Source organism: Ochotona princeps, chromosome 5, assembly GCF_030435755.1.
Source record: "Ochotona princeps isolate mOchPri1 chromosome 5, mOchPri1.hap1, whole genome shotgun sequence".
Lineage (NCBI taxonomy): Eukaryota > Metazoa > Chordata > Mammalia > Lagomorpha > Ochotonidae > Ochotona > Ochotona princeps.
In genome coordinates, this window is record NC_080836.1 from 81,541,451 (window position 1) to 81,566,782 (window position 25,332).

The window sequence follows — 25,332 nt, forward strand, 5'->3', positions numbered from 1 at the left end:
AGTTTCAATGAAAAATGGATGTAATGTGTTTCAAATATCCACCAAAGCATTTTCAAGAACCAGTGTTTTGGGGGTAGAAACTGTCTTCAGGCTGTTTAGAGTTTCCTAAGGACCATCTCTGCTGTTTCAAAGATGTTGGACACTTTATCATAAATCTACTTCCAGAAGAGTTGGAGCTGTCCCGATCCCCACAGAGAGGATGGTTTACCACTCACAGGTGTCAAGTTGGGCTAGAGAACAGTTTCAAAGCCATACACTTAGCACCCACCAGATTCTCAGGCCAATTCTTACAGTCCACAGATGACAGTGAAGCAAGCAAGCACCATCATGGTGTTACAGTGCACCCTGCTCCGAGGAAGCTCAGGAGCAGATTACAAAGGACCTCACTGATACAAAAGAGAAAAATTACTAAACATCTCAGACACCGATGAGGATCAAAGGGCCTTTGTTCTGCCACATCCAAAGAGACCACAGATGACAACAAGAGAACCAACAAGTAATGATTACTCTTTTGCATTTAAAAAAAAAAAAAACCTTTCTTTTTAATAGAGCCTTGCATTGATCAGTTCAAACCTTTATAAACCCTTAATAATAATATCATTTTGAGAGACAAGAGCAGCTCCAGCTCAGGAGAGAACATTTGTAAATCATGACAGCCATGGCTCAGCGCCATCACTGGTGTGTGCGTGCGTGGGTGCTGGATGCTGCTATAGAAAGGAATAAAAAGGAAACAACAAAAATTGGGGTATCTAAAATTTCATCTAGTGCACTGACTGGAGGCGCTACAGTTTAATACAGCTGAGGTTCAAGATTCCTCACACATCCTTTGTCCAGAAAGGATACACCACACATTCAAATAGAATCCCATGGTATGCCCTGGTGGACTGGCCACACCACGCACTCAAATGCAGTAGAGAACTACAAGATTGTCAGCAAGCAGTGCTCCAGAGCTTGTTTTTAAGTCATGTCTAGTTTTAAATCTTTGGAATAAATGGATTTTTTTAATACACTCCAACTAACATACACATAATTGCCTCCGGCAAATGAACAGATTTTGTGTGTGAGTGAATGTTTAGGATGTTTTCCCTTTTTTTCTTTTATATTATTTTTTTCTTTTTATTATTATTATTTTTTTTGGTCTAAATTAAAAAAAAAATAAAGACAAGGAAAATTCTAAGGGCCAGACCTCAAAATGCCCCAAGTGTCCGGCTGGCAGCTACAGCATTGTGATCGGAGGTTCCTGTACCTCCAGACGAGCAGTTCCAACATCCCAGTGAAAACAGTGGTTGCAGAAAGCAGAAAACCCAAATGCGAAGGATCTCGAAGGTTGCTGTCATACTTGTGTTTATGTTTCTTATATTATGATTTCCTTTTAATGACTTCAGTTTTGCATCCCAAATGTGTATGGGGTGGCATTTTAACAGTCAATGAGTCAAACAGTCAGAGGAGGGCAGGAGGGGAGCCAGCTGGTATGAAGGAGCAGCAGCCACGTGAGGACCAAATGCCATTTTTGTTTTTTAGACTTGTCTTGAAGGGATGGTCCCAGAATATACAAAATATACAATCTGTCCTAATAACCACCCCACTTGCTTGCATAGGCCATTTAGTGGTCCTAAAGGCAGTCTTTGGACATGAGGCCAATGCCAGCTAGCTAACAATGCGGGTAGAGAGAGACCAGTATTGGATGTGTGGGGGGTGGGGTGACAGGTGAGGAATGTGAACCCCCTCGGAGTCAGTTTGCAGAGCAAAAGGCCTCTGATGACCATGGGTATTGTAGGTCGTAAGTCATGGTGGGCCTAGCCCAAACCAAATTAGAAACATGCCTTCCCTTTTAGACAGACTATGAGAGAAACACCTCAACCCTTTCTTTAAAGGTCAACCCTTCATTACCACAATGGCATCTTGAACTGTGTGTTTTGACAAGTAATATGAGCTCATTGGGTATGAGAGAGGAAGCGAGGATGATGTTTTATGGAGCCACTAGACTTAGGAGGCATCCTCGGTTTTCCTCATTCCTGGCAAGAGTGATATTTTTGGCTTTGTGTCAGGTCATAACCCAGAGTTAGATTCAATACGCAGCTGCCCTTTGAGACTAGCGACATCTATCCTGAAACTGGTTCTAGGGTAGCAGTGACACACAGCACAGCAGTCATCACTGCAAGCTGAGGTCATTATGCCTCAAAGAGGAAGAGAGAACTGTAATGTCCCATCTGATTGGCTGCTTCGAGATCTGCACATCCAGGTGCGGAGAGAGTTCAGGAGAGATTTAGTCCATGGAGGAAAGATAAAACGTTTAAGCTTCCAAATAAGCTTTTCAAGTTTTCATTAGCAAAAACAGAGAGATTAAAAAGAAAAATTCTAGCACTGGCAATAAGGTGAGGCTCAAGGGATATACTGTGATGTATCATCAGGACTTTATTCTCTTGGCCACTTTGCAGTCATGCTAGAAGTTTCCAGAATCCCTAGTGCATATGGTGTGCAAAAGTCAAAAAGTAAGGAAAGAAAACTCCTCCCTTGAGAGTGAAGTCTAGAGAAATGCAGGCCAGAGAGGTGTAAGGTGTAATTCCAGAGTCTGCCGCCCTAAGGCCGTTGGTATCGACTGGAAAGATCTCAGTGGCACTAAAAAGAATCAAAACCAATCAACAGTTCTGTGAGGAAATCTGACGCACGGAATAGTAGGACTTTTCACACACAAAGGACAAATAAACCAAGAGTTAATTTTGGCTACCAAACTGCAATTTGGTTTTCTAGGTCATATTCCCAACTATTTAAAAAGAAACATTAGTGCTACACATGTGCAACTCGAAGACGTTGTGTTCTCCTATCAAGTCGCACTGAGAAGCAAGTTAAATAAGCCCCTCGTACTGCCGTCCACCCGCAGAGACGTCACATCCACTTTCTTTGATTTCCATTGGCAACAGCGGGAAAGAATTCCAATAGTGCTGAAGTCAGCAGCCAGTCTGCCTTGCTGAGTTCACCTGCTTTCCTTCTTTTTCATCTTCTACCATCTGGCTAGGGCAAGGCATAAAGAATAGACGTATATATTTAATTATAGTCGAGTGCATGGCAGCGTGTGTGTAGGTCAGTGTGAGAGTGTGTATGGATGTGTGTGTGTGCGTGTGTGTACACAGAGGTTTATAAGTGAGAACTTTCTTCTGAGAGGCAATGAGTCCCCTCCTGAAGTCCAGCCCCCTGCCTCACAGCATTCCTTCAGACATTGGCCGGTGCCATGGCAACTCTGGCCTTTAGGGTTTTTAGATATGTCTCTTCATATGGAGGGCAAGATGGTCAGACCTTGAAAAACACCTAGAAAATATAAACAGCAACAAAGAAATTAGAGAGGTCCAAGGAAAGATCCCAACTTCAATCACCCACAATAAACTATTCCACCTATCTTTAAGAGAGGTGTGGCATATATGCAGTGAGAACCTGGGTGATGTGTATGCAGGGAAGGTAAGCTCAGGCGTCAGACCACTGGGGTTCAACTGTCAGTTCTAATAGCTATGTGACTCTCAGCATATTAACCTCTACCTTAAATCTTCTTCGGTAAAGTGGGAAACATTAAGAGCACATTCTCATAAGATGATATTTAAACTGACAACTGGATAAAGAAATATGTTACATGTACATGATGAAATACTACTCAGCCTTAAAAAATAAAGTACTGACATCTGCAATAAGGTGGATGAACTGGAGACCATCATGATAAGTGAAATAAGCCAGATAGAAAAAGAAATTTTACATGTTTGCTCTTATTTTCAGGAGTTAATATAAATGGACAATATACAAATTGGTGGTGTGGTAGGCTAATCTGCCTGTGATGTCAGCATAGCACATTGGGTACCAGTTCTGCTGATGGTTGCTCAACTTTTCATTCAGCTCCCTGCTCATGGCCTGGGAAGGCAGTGGAGAAGGTCTAGGGCCTTGGGTCCCTACTCCTACATGGGAGATCTGGAAGAAGCTCCTAGCTCCCAGCTTTGGATCAACTCAGCTCTGGCTATTACGGTCATTTGAGTAATAAATTAAATGATAAATATCTCCCTCTCTCTATGTCTCTTCCCTTCCCCCTCTCTCTGTAACTCTGCCTTTCAAATAAATTTTTAAAAAATAAATATAAAAAAACTGTTTGGATTTCAAATCTTTTGGCACTTAGTTATAAACATTTCTTCATTGTAGTACATATTGTACATGACAATACACCTTTCTTTGTCCAGTATAATCAACATGGACCCCTCACTCTGTGAGATTAATATCTCTGCTTTCAGGAAATTAATATGTGTGTTATAAAATGTCTACATTTTGAAGGGAGTGTGGGAGGATGTTAAAAAGTTGTTAAATTTTAACCTCCACCCCCCCAAAAAAAACCTTTTAAAAACTGGCATACAGAAAATCTCAGTGCGCAACAACTACTGTGATCATAATTCTAATTACTGAAGATGACACAGTGTGAAAGTATTTTAAAAGTGTACCATGCCCATATCCTATAAAGACAGTTTAAATGTATATAAAAGTAGCTAATATCAGTGATTTCTGACAGTGAAAACCCAGCTGTCAATCGTGAGCTTCACATTGCTCTAAACTGTTCATGAAAACTCAGAGAGACTGCCAGTGGAACTAAAGGCCTCTGCGCTAGTCAAGGGAAAGAACGGAGAAGAATGACCACACTTGTTGAATATGTTAAGATATACATGCCTTGTGTAGCGGTTTCCCCAGTACAACCCCAGTGACATCTCAGCAACCCTCCACAGTGTGTGAGTGGTAAGGAAATGGACACTAAAATCGCACAGTTTGTAGGTGCAGAAGGAAGGTTAAAACTCATGCAAATCTCCAAGTCTTTGCTTGAAGCCTGATGTCCATAACTGAATGCCTTCCTCAGTGTTAGGGTGGAGGCCGTTCCTCTGACACAATCAATTTGATATCTTCCTCTTGGGTAGCAAGCAATCCTCTATGTTCTCAGATGTATGGGGCTGGCCTTCCTCCTACTCTGAAGATGCGGCCAGAGGAATCTGTTAAGAGGCATTCACATGACCCACAGAGGGCCAATGAGAGGCAACTCTGGGACACTAGCTGAAAGTAAGTGAGAAGCTAAAGCACAAGCCTGGAGGGGCTGGTGTCCATAGGGACGATATTGGGAAAAGACTATTTCCTAAGGAAGCCAACAGAGAAAAAGGCAATCCAGGGAACAGAAAGGGAAGGAGTGCTAACAACAGCACCTGAGAACCCGAACCCAGCCAAGCCAAGACAAATCTAACTTAGTTCTTAGTTACTAGAGCTGAAAAACATTTTATGAAACATACCAATCTGAGTCAGGTTTCTGTATTTTATGGCTAATAGCATGGGCATTTCCAATCATTATCTTATAATCTAAGTTTCTGACTAGAATCTCAATAAATCCACCTATCAATCTTAAATAAATAAATCTTTAAAAGAATCCCACCCACGGGCCCGGCGGCGTGGCCTAGCAGCTAAAGTCCTCGCCTTGAACGTGCCCCTGGAATCCCATATGGGCGCCGGTTCTAATCCCGGCAGCTCCACTTCCCATCCAGCTCCCTGCTTGTGGCCTGGGAAAGCAGTCAAGGACAGCCCAAAGCTTTGGGAACCTGCACCCACATGGGAGACCTGGAAGAGGTTCCAGGTTCCCGGCATCGGATTGGCGCGCACCGGCCCGTTGCAGCTCACTTGGGGAGTGAAACATCGGATGGAAGCTCTTCCTCTCTGTCTCTCCTCCTCTCTGTATATCCGGCTTTCCAATAATAATAAATCTTTAAAAAAAAAAAAGAGGAATCCCACCCACCTAAAAGAGAAACACAGGAATCTGAGAGAAGAGTGGGCAAAATAATTTTCCTTTTCTATTTCCGGAGAATTTTCAGGAAAATAGCAATCTTGATGTTGACATTTAAATGAAGGTATTATTCAGTCCTGTATAAAGTGTCTTCAAAAAGTTCATGAAAAATATGTATCATATATTTCTAAACATCTATACATGGATTTCAAAACTTTTTGCACCAAAATAAATTTTCCATTCAGTTTCATTTTCTACAAACTTTTGGAAGTACCCCATCAGATGTTCAATATTTACTCTGATTTTAGCAACTGCTGGACATTATCTATCTATCTATCTATCTATCTATCTATCTATCTATCTATCTATCTATCATCTATCTACACAAACAGATCTACCCTTCAGATTCTTCCAGGAAATAAAAAGCAGGGTATAAAATCAATCAAGTGAGCGTAATGATTTGTTCAAATTCTAGGAAATATATAATTTGGGGGTTAAATCTGGTCTCTCATCCATGAGACTTTATTTAAATTCAATAGGCCAGCAGAATTCTTAGTTATGATTTTATTTATTAATTTATACTCACTGGGCAATAGATAAGCTTGGCATTTAAAAACGCAGAATCAAATAATTTTTAGGGTAATATACCCCCAGATGATATTTGTAACTACACAGTATCCAGATGACCTTAAATAAGAAGGATTTTTTAAAAAGATTTATTTATCTATTCAAAAGTCAGAGAATTACAGAGAGACAGATAAATCCTCCATGGCTCATTCCCAAGGAGACTCAGTCATCAGCTATGGGCCAGGCCAAAGTCAGAAGTCAGGAGCTTCGCCCATCTCTCATGTGGGTGGCAGAGGTCCAACACTTGGGCCATTTTCCATTGATTTCTACAAGCCATTAGTAGGGAGCTAGATTGGAAATGGAGCAACCAGGATACAAACCAGTGCCCACATGGAATGTTGGCTTTGCAGCTAGCAGCTTTAACTGCTTTTCTACAACTCTATCCCCAGAATATTCCTAGTGAGTGAAATTTGTGTATTAAAAATAAAAAGCCAAACCCCATCATCTTTTCTCTTTATAGAAAAGTGGCCCTACAACATGCCAATATTAGGCCAACAATGATCCTCTGGGAGATCAAGGGGTTAAAATACCGGTCAGTATTTCTTATCGCCTATAGGTGGAATGATACAAAGATGGAGATGGTACAAACTTCCTGTAATCTTAGATGTACAATTCTGGGAACAGACTATACTTGTGCTGAGTCCAAGGGGTTAATGTCCTGAGTGCCACTACTAATAGAAACAGAACCCAGTCTACCATTCTCCACAGTTTAACATTCTGTGGACTTGAAAATGACTCCTCCCTGTAGGTGGGCCACACTGTGCATTCAGATGGTGAGCAAATGGTACAGCTACCTCATTGCTTTCTCCCCTAATCCAACTCTGGAGCTGGAGGTCCCAACATTCAGTGTCTGTAAGGGCCAGGCAACTCAAGTCAGAAGTACAACAGTTCAGTGTGATAATATACAGTACTCTTTAGCTCTCTCTATGTGCTTCTGATAAGTAAAGGATACAGAGAAATACCGCTCCTTTTTATAAGAGGAAGAACATCAGGCATAATCATACTTGGTAACCAATGCTTTGCCTTCATGCTGAGGCTACAGGGAGCATCCCTGGCCCCTGAAAATGGCACTGAATGTTCTTCAGCACCGGTAAATGATAGTCAAATAGAAGTGCAAACACACCAAGGTCACATCTGATTTTTCCAGGCGAAGCCAGAAATACAGACATCTTTGGTGGCATGTAATATTTCAAATGATGGCTCCCCCAAAAAAGAAAAAGGAAACACTTGTGTATTTGTTAACTACACTGCATGCAAAATCAGTTCAATTCAGTAAATACTTATGGGAAAAGGAAGCCTACACTCAAATTAGCTTCAAAATAGGATGCTCTAAATGTTCAGTTTCAAAAGGCAAAAAGTAGTGCACTCACCAGTCATGGCTACAAATGCCCTGTTTCTAATGGCAAATGTCTCCTCAGGAATGCCAACACCACAGGCATCCCAGCCTTACCCTTCATCTGCTTTTGGGACCATTTCACCTCCTCCCAAACCTGTCTATTCCCAGCACACTCACTGCAGCTGCAATGCAAGGTGCTGGCTGTCATGAGGAACTTAATGAGAGCCCAACTCCCATTTTTGACATTGCTGAAAATATGCTATTTTTGGTCTATACCATAGATATTGATCTACTCACAACTCCCTAAATACCACACCACAGGATTTATACCATTGGCCCAGCAAACTTCTTTCCCCAGAAACCACAGTTTATATTGATGAAGGAAACAAAGAAAAACATAAACAAATTCCCCATTCCTGTCATCTCCTTTGCTGAAATATCCAGTAATTTTGGAACTTTTTTTTTTCCTACATTCCATCCTGCTAGACAGATGGAAGCCTAAACATTGACTGTTAAAAAGTCCAAAGTTCTTCAAGTTCATTGATTTGGAGGGAGGGACTCTGATTCTGGAAATTCCTCCATTAAAAACATTTATCTATTTCCGAGGATTATGGCAAACCATAATGCTCAAAGTTTCTGAGTAACTTTCCAAATACCTTTCAGATGTGGCGGACTTGTACCTACCACCTTCCTAATTTGATAACATGCAAAGAAGTTGTCTTTGTCCCAGTGGAGAGAATGGAATACTTCCCCAAAAAGGACTATGGACAGGGTCACCATTTGCATAGCTTATTTTGTGAGCCAAGGCTAGAGAGGAGTAGAGCGCATTTGAGAAGGGGGATGTAAACAGAAGATCTCTTACTGGAGCACACTGTGTATAACAGCTGCTGATTCATGGAAATTCAGGATGGCTTCTATGGAAGGAGATGGAACTGAAACCATGAATTGCGCTCCCTTGTAGACAGAGAGCTCCAAGGAGATTGGGTGACAATAGCTTTGTAAAGCATACTTCCTCAGCCCTGGGATGGGAGGTTATCTAGGGCTCCAGGAGGCCTGAGCTCTTTATTTAGTTCTTAGAGAATGAAGATAAGAGGAAAATAGCCTGTTCAGGAAGTAGGAAAAAAAAGAATAAGGAAAAACATCACTGTGTCTTTATAAGCATCTTACAGGAGCACCAAGCCAACTTGGCCATCCATGAGACTCTGCTTTCCAAACAAGTACCGCCATGGAGGAAGGCCATGAGCAGGAGGTGCAGGCACAGGCTCTGGGGCAGGCAGGATGTGAATGCAATCGCATTTCCTCCCAAGGAGAGCCAGGCCTCTGGTGACTTCCTGCACACCCCTCCTGCCATCCTGCAAGTTGCTGCCCAAGCCAGGGAACCCTGAGGCTTTCAGGAGCTTTTATCGTATTAGAAGCATTTTTCTCATCATAACCGAGACCTTTAGTATTGCATTAAAAAGATGGTTAATTTTCTTAAGCTTCCTTTTAAACACAGAAATAGGATTAGAAGGATAACACGCTCAGATGCAAGCCCGTTATTTGATTATGTCTAAACCTAATCCTGCCTTCACCTTGGCCTGCAGAGTCTCCATTTTGGGGTTTATTGGTTGATAATGCCAGGGCTGTCAGATACTATTACTTGGGTAGTATCTGGTGCTACGTGCTCCTTCTTCTACTATCAAATGCTGGAGCTTTGAAATCGAATTATAAGATAAGTTCTGAAAACCTCACCGTCTTTTGGACCCTTGTACCGATTTTTCAAGGGGGAAATAACAAGGTAGTCCCCTTGAGGGGGGGCTCTTTTCCAACAATGCTTTCACAATAATGCCTTACAACTAACCTTTCTGCCCAGGAGCAAGCATTCCATTCTTTCCTACCAACAAAGGAAGGGGGAAAATGGCATTGATGGTAATTTAAAAAGATCAGAAGCAGCTACAGGTGAACACCTTCTATCTGATCATTTTTCATATTTTACTAAAATTGTTGCTTCAGCTCCTCGAGCGTCAGTCTTGTTGATACCCAGCAGCTGACAGTTCCTGGCCCAAATTAAATGCTGTGTAACTCTACTCAAGAACTCCCACCACCTCTGGACTACATGGAGAAGAGCGCCCCTGTCTCTTTGGTTCTCTCAACAGAGATGTAAGGTTACCCATGAGACAGGTTTGTGATAAATCCAACAACATACATATGGCCACACCCCACCCATATCCACACCTTGCGTCTCTCCCCTCCACAGCCGAGAGCAGTCAAGTCTTTTTACCTGTCGCAGTGGTTGCATTTAAAGGGCTTTGCACCTGTGTGTTTCCTGTAGTGCCTTGTGAGCTCGTCGCTTCTTGCAAAACGCCACTCGCATCCTTCCCATGAGCACTTGTAAGGCTTCTCACCTGTAAGGAGAGATAGAGAGCCACGGTCAGACACAGAACACCCTGCTGGGCAGGTTCTGTTATGCCTGGTGGTCAGTCTTGGAAAGGGAGGTTTAAATCATTCTTGCAAGACTATATATGTCCTAATGCAGCTTGCCTTTTTTTCTTTTTTAATGTCTCATGGTGTTGGGAGCTTTTTCTTAACCTTCAAAAGTGGTTTCCCAAGATTCTCAGATCTACAGCTGTCACATCAGTTCCCAGAGTCGGAGCACTCTGGGATCAATTTTTATTTGTTTTCTACCCCCCCAGAGCACTTTGACCTCCCACAGTCCAAGCTGAAAGGAAATGTGCTATTTTCATCTGAACCACAAATGCTTCTGTTTTTCTTTAGAACCTATAGTAATTTACCATTTCAAGCTTTTCACTCTCCTGCCCCACCCCCTTCCCTCCTACCACAAACCATTGCAGCCAGGTAGCTGACGGACCAGGCGGCCAGCTCAGGTCTCCCAGAACCCACTGCTCCTTCCAGTAAGTGGGAGTGGATGCAGAGTCAGGAGAGTGAAACAGAAACCACTTGACAATTCCTGGCATTTATGGAAAAATACTGCCATAAAAGTCCTAGTTAGGAAGCCCATAAGTTAATGACTTCAGAACATTCCTATTAGAGAGCAATAGACATTATCACAAAATATTTTAAAAGCCAATTTGTAGAGCAAGGCTTTAGCCACAGGGAAGCTGCTTATGAGCATGAAATCTGAGCACTTGTGCTCAAGTGACCTCTTTGATCAGCAAATACAGATGGAAGAGTGTGTAAAAGACAGTACAGAACTTTGCCTTGGACCCCTCTTTTTAAACTGGTCGTGTCTGTCCCCAAACATGACAAATATTTACCATTCCAACGGCATGATGGGCTGGTTCTAATTAAGAAAAGGAAATTTTAAAACCTTGTGGAATCATGAAGCTGAGAGGCAGGATAACACAATGGTTAATAGCTCAGACAACAGTCCCAGTCCCAGGTTCCAGCTCTTCCCATCAAACCTTTAGTAGTTACTAAGTCTGTCTGCACTTCTGGTGTTCTAAAAAAATAGTATCTAAACTAGGGTACTTCAAAAAGCTCACAGGAAAAAAACTAACTGAAAGAAAGTTTTGTATTTGCTCAATTAAAAAAGACAGCTTATTTATTTTGGTTGAAAAATTTTGAGCCTGGCCCTATGTCATAGAGAGTAAATCACCCTACTTGGGCACTGGCTTGAGACCAGGCTACCCTGCTTTAAATCCAGCGCCTTGCTATTGTGCCTGGGAAAGCAGCAGCAGATGATCCAAGTGCTTGGGCCCCAGCACCCACATACCCACACAGGAGAACATGAGAGTGTCTATCTAGGTCCTGGACTCAGCCTGACCCAGCCCAGTCATTGTGGCCATTTGAGGTTCGAACCAGCAGATGCAAAATCTCTCCCTCTCTCTTCCTTTAGCCATCTCTCCCTTCCACATTCTCTATGACTCTGTCTTCCAAATAAATAAATCTTTAAAACAAACAAAAAAAACTTTTTGAGGACTTGGTATTGTACAATAGGTGCTCTTAGTGACACTAGCATCCTCTATTGGAATGCCTCGTTTGAGCCCGTTTGTCTGCTTCTGATCCAGATCTCTGCTAACATATCTGGAGAGGCAACAAATGGCACTGGTAGCCCAAGCACTTGGATTCCTGCTACCATGTGAGAGACCTAGCTGGGATCCCGCCTGCTGGTTTCAGACTGTCCCCAGACCTGTTTGTCGCAATCACTGTGGAGTGAACTAGCAGATGGAAGTTTTCTTTTTCTCTGCCTTTCAGATTACATATGCATATAAAAATTCACATATAGTTTCTTCATCATATGTATTTTCCATGAATGTTTTGAAGCCCTCTTTATGCCTAGATTTCACTTCTTGTACAAAAATAAACCAATTTCATTTGGCACAGGCTTTTGAAGTACCCTCATATGTACTATATTAACAAGAATAGCAGTTAGCACATACGATTCCCAATATAGATAAAATATTATAAACCACCAAAGTCACAATTTCAGGACACACAGGTGTCAAGGTACTATGGCTGTCCCGTTATTTCTCCATTTTTATCAGCTAAATCTTCACCAGGCAGCCCTTAAGAAGACATTACCTAGTTACTATACTTGACCTACTTTCTTCTTTTTACCTTTCTCTGTCCTTTTAAAGCTGACTACAAAGCTTTCCCAATTCTCTATGTGTATCACCTAGAATCAAACCAAACATGCTTGAAATTTTTATTTCATTAAATCGGTGCCCTAGTGAGTCTCTGCTCTGGAAGATTCATATTGAAGAGGAATGTGACACATAGATCTTTCTTTAAAGGGATTCAAGAGGACATGAAGGAGGGCTGGAAGCACAGGAGGAAACCCATTCATTTTGGGAAACTAGGAGGAAAAATATGAATCACTGAGCCATGATGAAAGTTCACCTTGTGGCTCCTTAAAACCAAAAGTTTAGGAAAGGTGCACCTGCTCAAGAGTAGGTAGCTGAACCACAGTGTCACATAAACCCTGGACTCAGCACTCTTGGGATCTAAACAAGATCCTCACTGACACATCTGTTGATGTGGTGAGCGGGTTAATAAGCCTGTATTGGATAAGAGGTTTCAATCAACTACCATGCATAAGACACAATCCCTGAATCTGGCACACAGTCAATGCTCAGTTAACCTCAGATTCCTTGTTCCCCCATGTAACCAGAGAGGCTGCTGCAGAGACAGGGCTAACTAGCTGTCATTAACATTCTCAGAGCCTGTGGCTCCGATAGCCAATTGTTGAGTCACTCAGAGTAGCCTCATTATTGGAAAACTGAAGGCATTTTAAGATGTTTGCCTGCTTGAAAGGCAGATAGAGAAAGAGGGAGGAAAGAGGGGAGGAGAGAAAAGAGAGAAACTTCTATCAACTGGTTCATTCCTCAACTTCCTGCAACAGCCATGGCTAGACTAGACTTAAGCCAAGGAGGTAGGAACTCTGTCTCCCTAAAGGGTGATAGAGAATTAAGTACTTCAGACATTATTCGCTGCCTTCCAGGATACACATCAGCAGGAGGCTGGGTAGGAAGCGGAGTCAAGACTTTAATGAACTGTGACAGGACATAACAGATGTCCTAAGCAGTGGCTTATCCCACTGCACCATAATACCTGCCCAAAACGCTGCTTTTTAAAGTTACAATATTTTCTCAGTGTGTTCTTCATGCTTGTTCTTAACAAGTGGGAGGCCTAGGCAGGTAACAGACCCTTAACCTATCTAGAGAGACTTCTTGACACCACTTACTCAGTGCTATTGATCACCCACAAAGCTATCTGAATGTCAAATGGGGAAACTTGACGCCATCAAAAAGAGAATGAGGTACTGGAAAAATTTAACATGTCCTCCAATCCCAAAGACCTTCAAAAATAAGTAAATTTTTTTTTAACCAAGCTCAGTCTAAAGGCAGCACAGCACCAGGAAATTTCACGACATTGTATAGCAGTAAGGGGATCCTTTCAGTTCCCAAAATCAGTTTCACAATCAAACTGATCCATACATCATAGACAAGCCCATTCTGAAGGACACAGGAAGGACACAGAATATAACGGCGATGGAAGTAGATGTCTTTGGGTATCTTTCTTCATTTCATTTGCTTTTTCCTTTACAGAATGCTTTTAACTAGCTCTACGGTGTTCTATTTTGACAAATACTATGACATACTTAGTCATTGTCCAGGAAATGATGCTGACACTACTTTGATTCTCACCACATGGCAATTGTCCCATCCAGGAGCAATTTCAGTGGTCTTCTAGTGCCTGTGTCCACTAGAAAGAAACTGCAGACAGCTTGATGCTAGTTCTGAACATAACCATTGTGTGCTGTCTCCTGCCTGTGGCCAGGTGCTCTACAGAATAATATCACAGACAGGCCCGTTCCTGCCCTGGTGTTTCATTGACAGGGATCCATCAAGCTATTTTTCCAGCATCTGATTAGTTTACCTTCCAGCTGTCATTTCCACAAATATCCACTAAATAAGAGATTGGGAAAAAATTAAGAAAGAATGAAGCAGCAGTGACTGAAACAGGCAGAGTTCGGAAATTGGGATCGGGTTAGGCTGGCCTCATTTCTAGGCTCTGTACCCATGGCCATAAACTCTCCCTGGCAGGGCAGGACATGGCAGGGCAGGGCACCTTCTCATCTGTGTTTCCAGCACAGTAAGACTATCTCGCTGCAGATAACAGCTGTGGTTTGATCTGGGGGCGGGCCCACTGCTAGACACCAGGCACTAGTGTTTACCCTATGAAGTTGCATGAAGACTGTCTCCTTTTATAAGAGGTATGAGTTTCTTTCTTTACAAAAGCAAAGAAACACTTTTTTTTTTCATTAAGAAAGGAAAGACAGGCGTACATCCACACAGGGTAGAGGAGAGCAGTTCAGTTTTAACTGGAGTAGGCCCTCGGCACAATCAGCTGTCTGCCTAACTTCTACTCTTTCTCCCTCCCCATTCTGCTTCTTCCACTTCCACATTCGTGGGGCTAAAACAGAAAAAGTCAAACCTATACACAATACTCTGCCACCTCACACACTGTTCAGCCACTGCAACTCAAGTGTGCATGAAAATGCTCAAGAAAGATCTATTGGAGACAAGCAGAAGCAAGAGAAAATGAAAACATTAGGAGTCAAGTCCAGGAGAAACACCTGACCGAGGGCGGGCACCTCCCCAGGGGCGGACGAGGCGTCAGGGCTGTGTCTGCGCACCTCATGCTGCTCCACGCAGAACCTGCTCTTCAGAACCTCCTACATTACAGGGAAATACCAAGAACCTATTTTCCAGTCTCTGGCAATAATTCCCCAGGGGAATACATGCCACCTCGGAGGTGACAGAACGTCTAATCAGGTGTAAATAGATTTATAGCTAGATGAGGGCTCTTCGGGAGAGGTAAGGGTACTTGAGAAACATGACTGACATTTAGCAAGGCTAAACTGTGGCAACAACTCAATGCTCTCCACCAAATGGATTTCAGATGGAATGTTGCCTAAGCCAGGGCATGTTTTTTTTTTTTTTAAACTTTGTGCAGAAAACTCTCCTTACTTTATGATCATAAGCTTGGATTCATCAAAACACAGTAATATGGTTTCTGAAAATACACCTCCAATATACACAGATTTATTCACAAACTATATAAATAAAGTAAGGCCCTAGAATATTATAAAACATATATTCAATAGAACAATGAACAAGTAGGGCAAATTAAATAGAAATAGAAGCTATACACTTTTGTTCTTATACTCAAAAATCTGATAAATTACATATAAACAGAAAGTGCACATTTTTTCTTGCTCTCAAACAGTGGGGCACCATCCTGCTTCTGAAGCCATGGCCCGACAGGACAAGTGAGAACAGCTTGGCTCCCAGCCCCATGTCCCTGAGCCCAGTGCCTCCATCCTCGGCCTCTGTGGACCGCTTTCCGTGCAGCCTTCACATAGTCCTTGGAAACTGTGAATCATGACCCGGGTGTCCTTTACAGAGTGGCCCTAAATCTGTACTCTTCCATATTCCTATATCCTTTGACATCTCCTAGAGTTTATTTTATGCACTTAAAGCTACGATTCTGCAAAGCATTCCTCAGGCTTCATCACATGTCAAAAACGCTCGTGGCCAAGAAAAGGCTAAGATGAAACTGAAGTGTACATTTTCTGACAGCTCCTGTTGTTCTCCGGATGAAAGTCCAAATCCCCTCAGGCCCTACAGTGTGGAGTCCACATGATATGGCTTCAGTCTCAGCTGCTACTCCTGGCCCTTTGATTCGGCATCTTGCTGCCCTACCACACCCACTTCTGCCTCAGGACCTTAACGCTCCTATGTCCCCTCTCGCCTGGAACATTCTTGCTTTCTCACTTCTGTCAGGTCTCCACTGACATGACCAGATACCTTTCCTGAGGAACAGCAGATGTTGTCATTTTCTGTGACGTTAGATTGCATCTTGTGGCCATTTATAATGGCCTGCTTCCCGCACTAGAGTGGAGGCTGCACGCAGGCTTTCATTTGGCTCATTGTGATACCAGCAGTGTTAAGCAGTGCTTACCTCAGTCTGACTGAGCACACTGGGAGGACCGCAGAGAGCACCCTGATCTGCAACAGAGACCTGAAGGAAGGGTGGACCAGCATGCAATTTCTATGTGCTATGCTTACTGCATAGGGAACCGGCTTAAGAGTGTTGCACATTTTTTAAGTCAAGGTTTATGGCTTAACTGAATGTTGGAAATGTTGCTCAGACAACTAAAAGCCTGAACTTTTTAGTTGGCTATAATCCATTGAAATTCAAAATCAAAATAAGTACAACAATACTTTATACCCTTTAAATTTTTTTTAGTTCACTTATATATTTGAAAGAGAGACAGAGAGGTAGCATCTCAGGTTCACCCCCCAATGCCCACAGTGATTCCAACTAGAGATGAAGTCAACAGCCATCAACTTAATATACGTTTACCATGTGGAACCCAATTATTCCAGCCATAACCACTGGGCCCAGGGTTTGCACTGACATGAAACTAGGAATAAACCCAGCTTCTCTGAACTGGACTTTGGATATTTTAACCACGAAGCTAACAGCCTGCTCTAGGGTACTTTCTGCTCTTTTTTGATGGACTACATTTAACTTAAACCACTGGAAATTTAGCATATAAGTTGAAAATGTTATACACATTCAATATGCACTAGATTTTAAAGGGAATATTAAAAATGTGAAATATATATAAAATCAAATTTTCATATTGATTTTATGTTGAAATGATAAAATTTTGATATATTAGTTTACATAAAACATAGTATTAAAGTTAACATTATCAGTTTCTTTTTACTTTTTAAAAACTAGGTTATTAGGAAATGTTAAGTGACATATTATACCTAAGACTGGAATATATCTTTACTTTGGACAGCACTGGTTTAAAAGCTATTTTCTGCATAGAATCCCCCTCTACTGTTTCACCTCCTGCTTCCTATATTTTCCCCATGTCCATCCCACGGATCTCATCTGGCGCTTCCACTTGCCCAATTCTATACATGGCCAGAACACTCCCCTAGACTCAAGATCTCAGAGTGACCCTATGTTTCAAGAAAGCCAGCCAAGAATGAATTGTAGTAATCACATCCAGTTCTACCTTTGTGAAATTTCTCATTTCACCCTTATTTTTATTCCCATAGTCTACCTGACTACCTAGAAAGCCATGACTCCTTCCAAACGCAACCACAGTTCTTCCCTGTCTGAAGGTTCTGCTCCCTGAGGTTCTATCAGGGTCACCTCTGTGTATGTGGTCAGAAATCTGAGGCATTAACATGTAAATCAAGACAGGAAAGAGAGGAAGATAACTAGGTTATAGGGAAGAAGGTCTAGCAGGTTTAAAGAATAACGTGCACAGAAGTCAGTATGTGTGCACTTGGACTACTCATGAAAATAACTGTTTCCCATATCAGAGACCCTGATATGGGAATACATGGATCCTGAACCCTCCTTCCTGCAAATGCAGACCCAGGAGGCAGCTCGAGTGATTGGGTGCTTACCATGCAAAGACCTGGATTGCATACTTGGCTCTCATTTTTGACCTGGCCAAGTCTGGGCCATTGTGGGTATTTGGGGAATGACCCAATAGATGGGAGTACACAGTCTCTTTCTAATACATACAAAATAATAAACAAGTTTCAAATGATCATTAAGCTAAAAGACTCAAGGAAATTCTCTCACTTCTATACTCTACTTTCTAACCTGATGGTGTGTTTGTACTCTTTCTGGCCAGGATGTAAATTTCATGAGGACAGTAGACACATTTGCCTTGTTCTCCATAGAGGTAACACAAACTTCATCCATAGCAGAATCTCGCACAGTAGCCTTCCATCACCTATAAAAGTTCCATAGGAAACACAAAGCAATTTCTATCTGACAATGGTTGTCACACCTCATGACCATTTCCCTTGCCATAAGCAATTCTCAAGTATGATGCTACTCAAACCCCAGCTTGTTTTGGAATCTCCTGAGTGACATATTAAAAAAACAGAACCTTCCCCCTAGGTTTCTGATTTAATAGGTCTACTTCACCAGGGGACGGCCAAAGAATCTGCGTTTCTAGCAGACTCCCAGATAAGGTGGATGCTGTTGTCCAAAGACTACAGATTTTTAGATAAATTTATTTCTGTTGGAAAGTTGTAGAGAGAAAGAGAGACAGAGAGAAAGAGCTTCCATCTACTGGTTTACTGCCCAAGTGGCTGCAATGGCCACAGCTGAGCCATTCTCAAGCTAGGAGTTAGGAACTTCTTCCAGTCTCCCACATGTGTGCAGGGTCCCAAGCATTTGAGCCATCCTCAACTGCTTTCCCAGGCCACAAACAGGGAACTGGATGGGAAGCAGAGCAGCTGGGATGCGAACCAGCGCCCATATAGTATCACGACTCATGCAAGACAAGGACTTTAGCTACTAGGCTACCACACTGGGTCCTAGAGAACACATTTTAAGAACCATTGTTCTACTTGAACTATGGTTATGCAACAGGGTGGTGGAACCCACCATGGGGGGAGGCTGTGGGGAAGTGGGGGGAGAATCCCAGTTCCTATGAAATTACAACACAATGTAATTAATGAATAAATTTAATAAAAAAATTTTTAAAAAGAACCATTGTTCTTTAGGGGAAAAAATAAAGTAGTCTGGCTCTCCACATACTGTCAATGTGGGCTTGTAGGGTACATCAATTTCTTTAAGACTTAAATTCTTAACTATGTGAAGAAGGAACACAATTTTTAAAAATCTGTCCCACTTTCCTTGTAGTTATGAGAATTCGGTAGCACTAACTCACAAAAGTCAGTGGCACATTTTCAGATGCAAAGAAGTTATTATTATAATAATAGTAATAGTAAAAGGAGTTTACCAAAATACCAGAGACTAGAGGGAGATAAAGCAATGGAAACACCTGTCACACGTGTGTGTGTGTGTGTGTAAACACCTGTCACATGTGTGTGTGTGTGTGTGTGTGTGTGTGTGGCGGTGTTGGAGTTGGGGGAAGGGATGAAAAAGGGCTTCTGCATGACACTTGAACAGGATTCCAAGCAACGCCCTGACTCACTTTATAGACCCGTCTGCCTCATGGAATCCAGCCAGGGAAACACACAGGACCAAGCAAACCATGCCGAGCCATGCTCCCCTCTCAACAATGGTGAGTTTTAACTGAAGTATTCCTTTGAAGTGTTACAGTCCTGCTAAATTTGTTGGATATACTGGAAGAAAACTGAATCGGACACGAAAATAAGCAACCAGCCTAGATGCCTGAAAATGCTTAGTCGTTAAAAATTAGACCTCTTTGCAATGTGTGAGCTTGCATTTCAATATAAGTTTTTATTATTGCCTCATGTTTTCCATAAACCAAAGCATAGCATAAAACCTTCAAAGTCAGGGCTAGATTTGTGGTGGAGCGGGGTAAAGACACCATCTGCGACGCAAGCAGCCCATCGGGTGCCTGTTCCAGGCGCAGTCACACTCAGATGTGGGGCACTGCTGGTGCACTGGGAAAAGTAGTAAGGGAGTGTCTGGTTGTTCGAACACCCTACAACCCATGTGCAAGACCTGGCTGAGGCTTCTGGTTCCTGGCTTCAACCCGTTTCAGTCACCTAGGGAGTGAACCAGCAGATGGAACATCTGTCTCTCCCTCTATAACTCTTTCAAATCAATGATTCTTTAAATTTTTTTTTAATTCTCAAATCAAGTTTCTCCTTATAAGAGTATAGTGTGTTCTGCAATTTTCTAATGGGTTGAAATAAGTATAACTAATACCATTCATATACAACAAAAATATCACAACTCTTTAGCTATTAGGATAATTCCAAGGAGATCACAAGGAAGATGAGTGCCCTTGGAGGCCGAGAACTCTGAGGTCAGTCCTTTCCTATTGGATTTCTCACAAGGGATTGAAGCAGCCCAGTACCCTGCTCATAGGGTCTGGTGACCTGGGAACTTAAGCCAGGAGCCCCGGGAGGCACTCAGAGACAAAAGGATTGTAGGAGGAGCTTCCTCTAGTTCTTAACTAGTTCCAGCCTTGGCTCCCAGCCCTCTCTTACACCAACCATCAGGGTTGCTTGTGAGCCCCATGTAGAGTTAAATTCTTCCTCACTCACTAAGTTGTTGGGGATTTCCCTGCTCACCTGCCTAAGACTCTTCTATTCTTCAATTGTTAAATGCAAAGTCCTGTAAAAACAGTGCTTAATCACTATAAACTGCAAAGTTTAAATTGGGTTAAGAATCTCCCTGAAAAGCTTTTATCAATTTAAAGCTGTTAATGCTAAGCAAGATGTAACTGTAAAGAACTTTGATGTTATGTTTGAACTCAGCTGCTATGTATGTCAATGTTGGTCTTTACACTGTTCCTGTGCAACTCTGATTTCGGTTAAACACAAAAGCATGTTACCTTGGCAGAAATTATATAATATATATTGTTTCTCCCCATTTTTCTGCTCTTCCAAGAGCATATTCCCCCTACATACATCTTTCAGGCCTAATTTGACAAAACACAGAAGGGGGATTTGTAGGAGGACATTGTGACTGTAGAAGGTCAGTGAGCACAGGATTACAGTTGGTTTGATATTTGGAGGAGAATAACCAAATGGCTACCTTTTGTATACCTTACTGGATATCATTTGCATAAGAACAGTTGAGTGGAGAGTATGTATATGAGAACACCTGGTGGAATATACAAGACAAAAGAGTTCCAAACAAAAGCACTGATGGTTTTGTTGATGAGCTCAATACTTCCTCCCTTATCCTGTATGGCACTCAGTGTATAAAGTTTGATGCCACTAATAAACTACGGCTTTTGACATATAAAAAAAAAAAGGTTGTGGACTTATGTTAGAATTAAAACTCAACAACTTTCATATCTGAAGCTGTAGGTCCTAACATTTGAAATATATAAAAACAGCCACTTGTAGAAATTACATGTCTTGGGCCCGGCAGCGTGGCCTAGCGGCTTAAGTCCTCGCCTTGAAAGCCCCGGGATCCCATATGGGTGCCGGTTCTAATCCCTGCAGCTCCACTTCTCATCCAGCTCCCTGCCGTGGCCTGGGAAAGCAGTCGAGGACGGCCCAGAGCTTTGGGACCCGGCACCCACATGGGAGACCTGGAAGAGGTTCCTGGTTCCCGGCTTAGGATCGGCGCGCACCGGCCGTTGCGGCTCACTTGGGGAGTGAATCATTGGATGGAAGATCTTCCTCTCTCTCTCTCCTCCTCTCTGTATATCTGACTTTGTAATACAATAAATGAATCTTTAAAAAAAAAAAGAAATTACATGTCTTTTTAGCAAGAGTTAATTCTTTGGATCATTTTCTTCCTTTACTTTCATTCTTTCTACTGCTCAAGTTAATTATAAAAATTACTTAACCAAAGAAACATAATGTCAGCTTGGAAATTTAAATATATATCCAAAATTCACCAGTCAAAATAAAGTTCAAAGCTAGATTTACACTGTTTGAAAAATTAATAAGACACTCAATTTTGCTTGCAAGGTAACAACTATATCATGTAGGCTCATTCGAAATTAATTTGAGGGCCACATCCAACATGATGAATGTCAAAAGCAGACCCAAGTTGCTCTGCACTAAACAGTGCATTCTTTTGCAGGGAAAGGACAGATATTAGGAACCTGCACATGGTCCTAGTAATAAGGGAAATACAAATAAAAACCACACTGAGAGGCCAGTGCATTGGCTCAACAGCCTGATCTACCTCCAAGCACGGCATCCCATAAGGGCACTGGTTCATGTCTCAGCTGCTCCACTTCCCATCCAGCTCCCTGCTTGTGGCCTGGGAACGCAGTGGAAGGTTCAATAACTTTGGAACCTGCATCGTCATGGAAAACCTAGAAGTTGTTCCTGGCTCTTAGCTTTGAATTGGCTCAGCTCTGGCCATGCCATTGTGTCCATCTGGGGAGCGAGCCAGTGGAATGAAGATCTATTTCTCTGCAAATACGCCTTTCAAAAAACCCCTAATCTTTAAAACACATACATACACATACACACACATGCACACACACACACACAGAGGCCCAGCACAATAGCCTAGTAGCTGAAGTCCTCACTTTGCATGCACTGGGATCTCCAATGGCCACTGGTTCGTGTCCTGGCTGCTCCACTTCCCATCCAGCTTCCTGCCTGTGGCTTGGGACAACAATTGAGGATATCCTAAGGCCTTGGGACCCTATACCTCATGGGAACCCAGAAAGAAGCTCCTGGCTGCTGGCTATGGGTCAGCTCAGTTCCAGCTGCTGTGGCCACTTGGGGAATAAACCAAAGGACAGAAAATCTTTCCCTCTGTCTCTCCTTCTCTCTGTAAATCTGACTTTCCAATGAAAATAAGTAAATCTTTAAACAAACATACACAAACTGAGGTTCCACCTAACTGCAATGAAATTGGCCCACACACAGAAATCCAATACTACCTGCTGGCGAGGATGTGGGGGAAAAGATACTTCTGGGCAGCCACTATTGAGTTAATACAGAAAGTGCTTAGACAACTATGAATTCATCTACCATGTGACCCAGCAATCTCACTCATGGGAATACATACAATAAAAGTGAAACTTACATATGAGAAAGCAACATGCATCTCTAACTTCATAGCAGCACAATCCACAATAGCGAGGATATGGGACTAACCTAGATGCTCATCTGAAGAGCACTGAATACAGGGACTGTGTATCTACTCTATGAAACACCACTAAGCCACTAAAATGAATGGAATTCTAGCATTTGCAACAAAGTGGTCCTACCTGGAAACCACTGTGTTCAGTGAAATTGGCTAATCCCAAAGAACAAATATCATATGTTCTCTCTTGCATAAGACAACCTTCATGCAAAATACAAAACAAAAAGATATATAGGTAAACAAGTATATAGTTACAATCTTATAAATGAATGATGTAAGAGAAACTAAAGCACTGGAAAACCAAGAACTGCAGAACGCATCTCTACTCCTGAATAAAAGAAGGCCCCCAATAAAACTGTTAAATGAACCAACAACAAGATACTAGATTCTCTGCCATTGCCTATAGCTACAACGTTATGTCACATGTAAAGAGCAGAATGTTAGAGCGATGATTGCAGGTGAAGGACTATATTATTGTATAATATAGAGGACTATGGGAAGAGGAAAAGACAGAGAAAGGAAAGGGAAGGAAAGCGGGGGTAAGACCTGTACCCACAAAACTATATAAAGAAAAATAAGAACAAAGAGAAAGCTTAACTGATTACAGAGATATGGAACTGAAGTTTAGAACTGCAGATCAAGGAATTTTTTTCCTTGCATGGAGGGTGGTACTAGGAAATAGAATAATTGTGGAATAATTGTGGAGCACACAGCTTTAAGAAGCTATTACCCAAATGAACCCCCTACTGGGGAAGTCTTTGGAGAGCTGAGAGCAACACAAAAGGATTGGAAACCTGAGAACCATGGAACAAGGAGAGGCAAGGAGAGCCAGTACAGGTAGGGAGAGCAGGGAAGACCAAAACAAGTCCCCTAAGACTAGCAGTCCATTGTGGCCATCAGGGGACACATATCACGAGACTTGACAATGCCTAATCCGCTGGCTTGATTTTTCTTTTTACTAACTAAAATTTGGGAAACAGAAACCTGAGCCATTTACTGCCAGGATGAAAAGTTAATTTTCTATGACATACACATATGAAACAAGACAATATAAAAGCCCACAAGAATAAACCAAATATCAACCTAGATCTGCTTTTAGAAATCACAAAATCATTAGCTTCAGCATCTTGAATTTGTTTTGATTAAGCTAATTATACAAATGCAGATGAGGGAGAATTGGCCTACACATATCAACAGTTCAGAGGGTAAATTGTCCTAAAGTTAAAACACAAAACAAAAAATGTAGTTATCTTTTAGAAGCACACTGGGATAACTCCCATACAGATGAGGAATAAAAGACACCCTCCCTGCTACCAATACCAGCTACTATTCAGTATGAAGAGATATAGATCCAGTTGCCTAGACATTTTTTGAGGTAAATACCAAATTAGAACAAGGTTTAAAACAATAATGAACAAAATGTCTACCTAATTCTCTTCCAAGGTGATCAAACATTTTATCCAGAGACTGATTTGTTCATTAGCTAAAGAAACCCAAGCATGTACTTTCCCTGAGTGTAAAGTCTAAGAAAAGCAACCAAAACAGAAAATTCATATTTCTTATTTTGAAAAAGGCAACCTAGGGCAGACGCTCTGCAAGTGTCACTGTCCACATACTTAGGAAAGCGTCCTCACGGACCACCTATGTTTCTTGCCCTCATTACCCACGGTGTCTGACATAAACCGTCTCCTGCCCCACAGTCCCAAGCAGCCCTCGCCAGCCTTTCCCATTGACTGGGATTAAGGTCACCACACGCCACCATCTCTCCAAGTATTTTGTCTCCTCAGAAAACTGCAGCCTATCTTTGCTCCCACTCTTAGGCCACTTAGTTACTTTGACCAGTAGATATTTAGGATTTGATGTATTTATTCCATTGTTATGCTTTCCTTCACAAACATTAGATGAAAAATGTTTTTTCAATGGGTGCATCCTCTGTGCCTGAGTCAGTGAGCACTGATTGGGTCGTCAGTGCCTGGGCAGACACTAATCACTTTAGACTACCCAACTGCCTGTAGTAGTCACCCACAAATTCCAGCACAAGCTCAAACACATTTGGTGTACTGAATATGATGTTTGTTAATTAAAGGGTCAATGAGCAATCAAAATTTAGTGGTACAGAAATCTTTGTTACCACCTTACCTTCTAAACTCACAAACCCTAAAACATGTGGTTTCCTAAATACTATTTCTATCCACACTGGGAGGGCAAAGTCAAATGTTTGTCACTTAAAAATATTTTGATTTATTTATTTGAAAGGCACAGGGGTGGCATTGTGGAATCATATGTTGAGCTGCTACCTGCAGCACTGGCAAACCATACGAGCATCGGTTCAAGTTTGGCTGCCCCATTTCTGATCCAGCTCCCTGCTAACACACCTAGGAAAGTATCAGAGGATGGCCCAAGTGCTTCAGCCCTTGACATCGATATGGAAGACCTAGATGGAGTTGTAGGATTTTGGCTTTAGCCTGGCCCGGCCCCATCTGTTGTGGCCATTTGGGAAAAGAACTAGTTGATGGAAGATCTCTCTCCC

The 25,332-nt window shown here is 42.1% G+C and overlaps 1 protein-coding gene across 6 annotated transcripts in view; it reads right to left on the reverse strand.

Annotated features, from left to right (window-relative positions):
- Positions 1-2,264: 2,264 nt before the first annotated feature.
- Positions 2,265-25,332, reverse strand: part of KLF7 (KLF transcription factor 7) — a 90,825-nt gene continuing 67,757 nt past the window's right edge. For all 6 annotated transcript variants that reach the window (XM_058664907.1, XM_004576896.3, XM_058664909.1 and 3 more), the window contains exons 3-4: positions 10,006-10,129; positions 2,265-3,306 (exon numbers count right to left, since the gene is read on the reverse strand). In XM_058664907.1, coding sequence (XP_058520890.1) covers positions 3,255-3,306; positions 10,006-10,129 — 176 coding nt within the window. In that variant the 3' untranslated portion in view covers positions 2,265-3,254. The remainder of the gene's footprint in view (positions 3,307-10,005; positions 10,130-25,332) is intronic.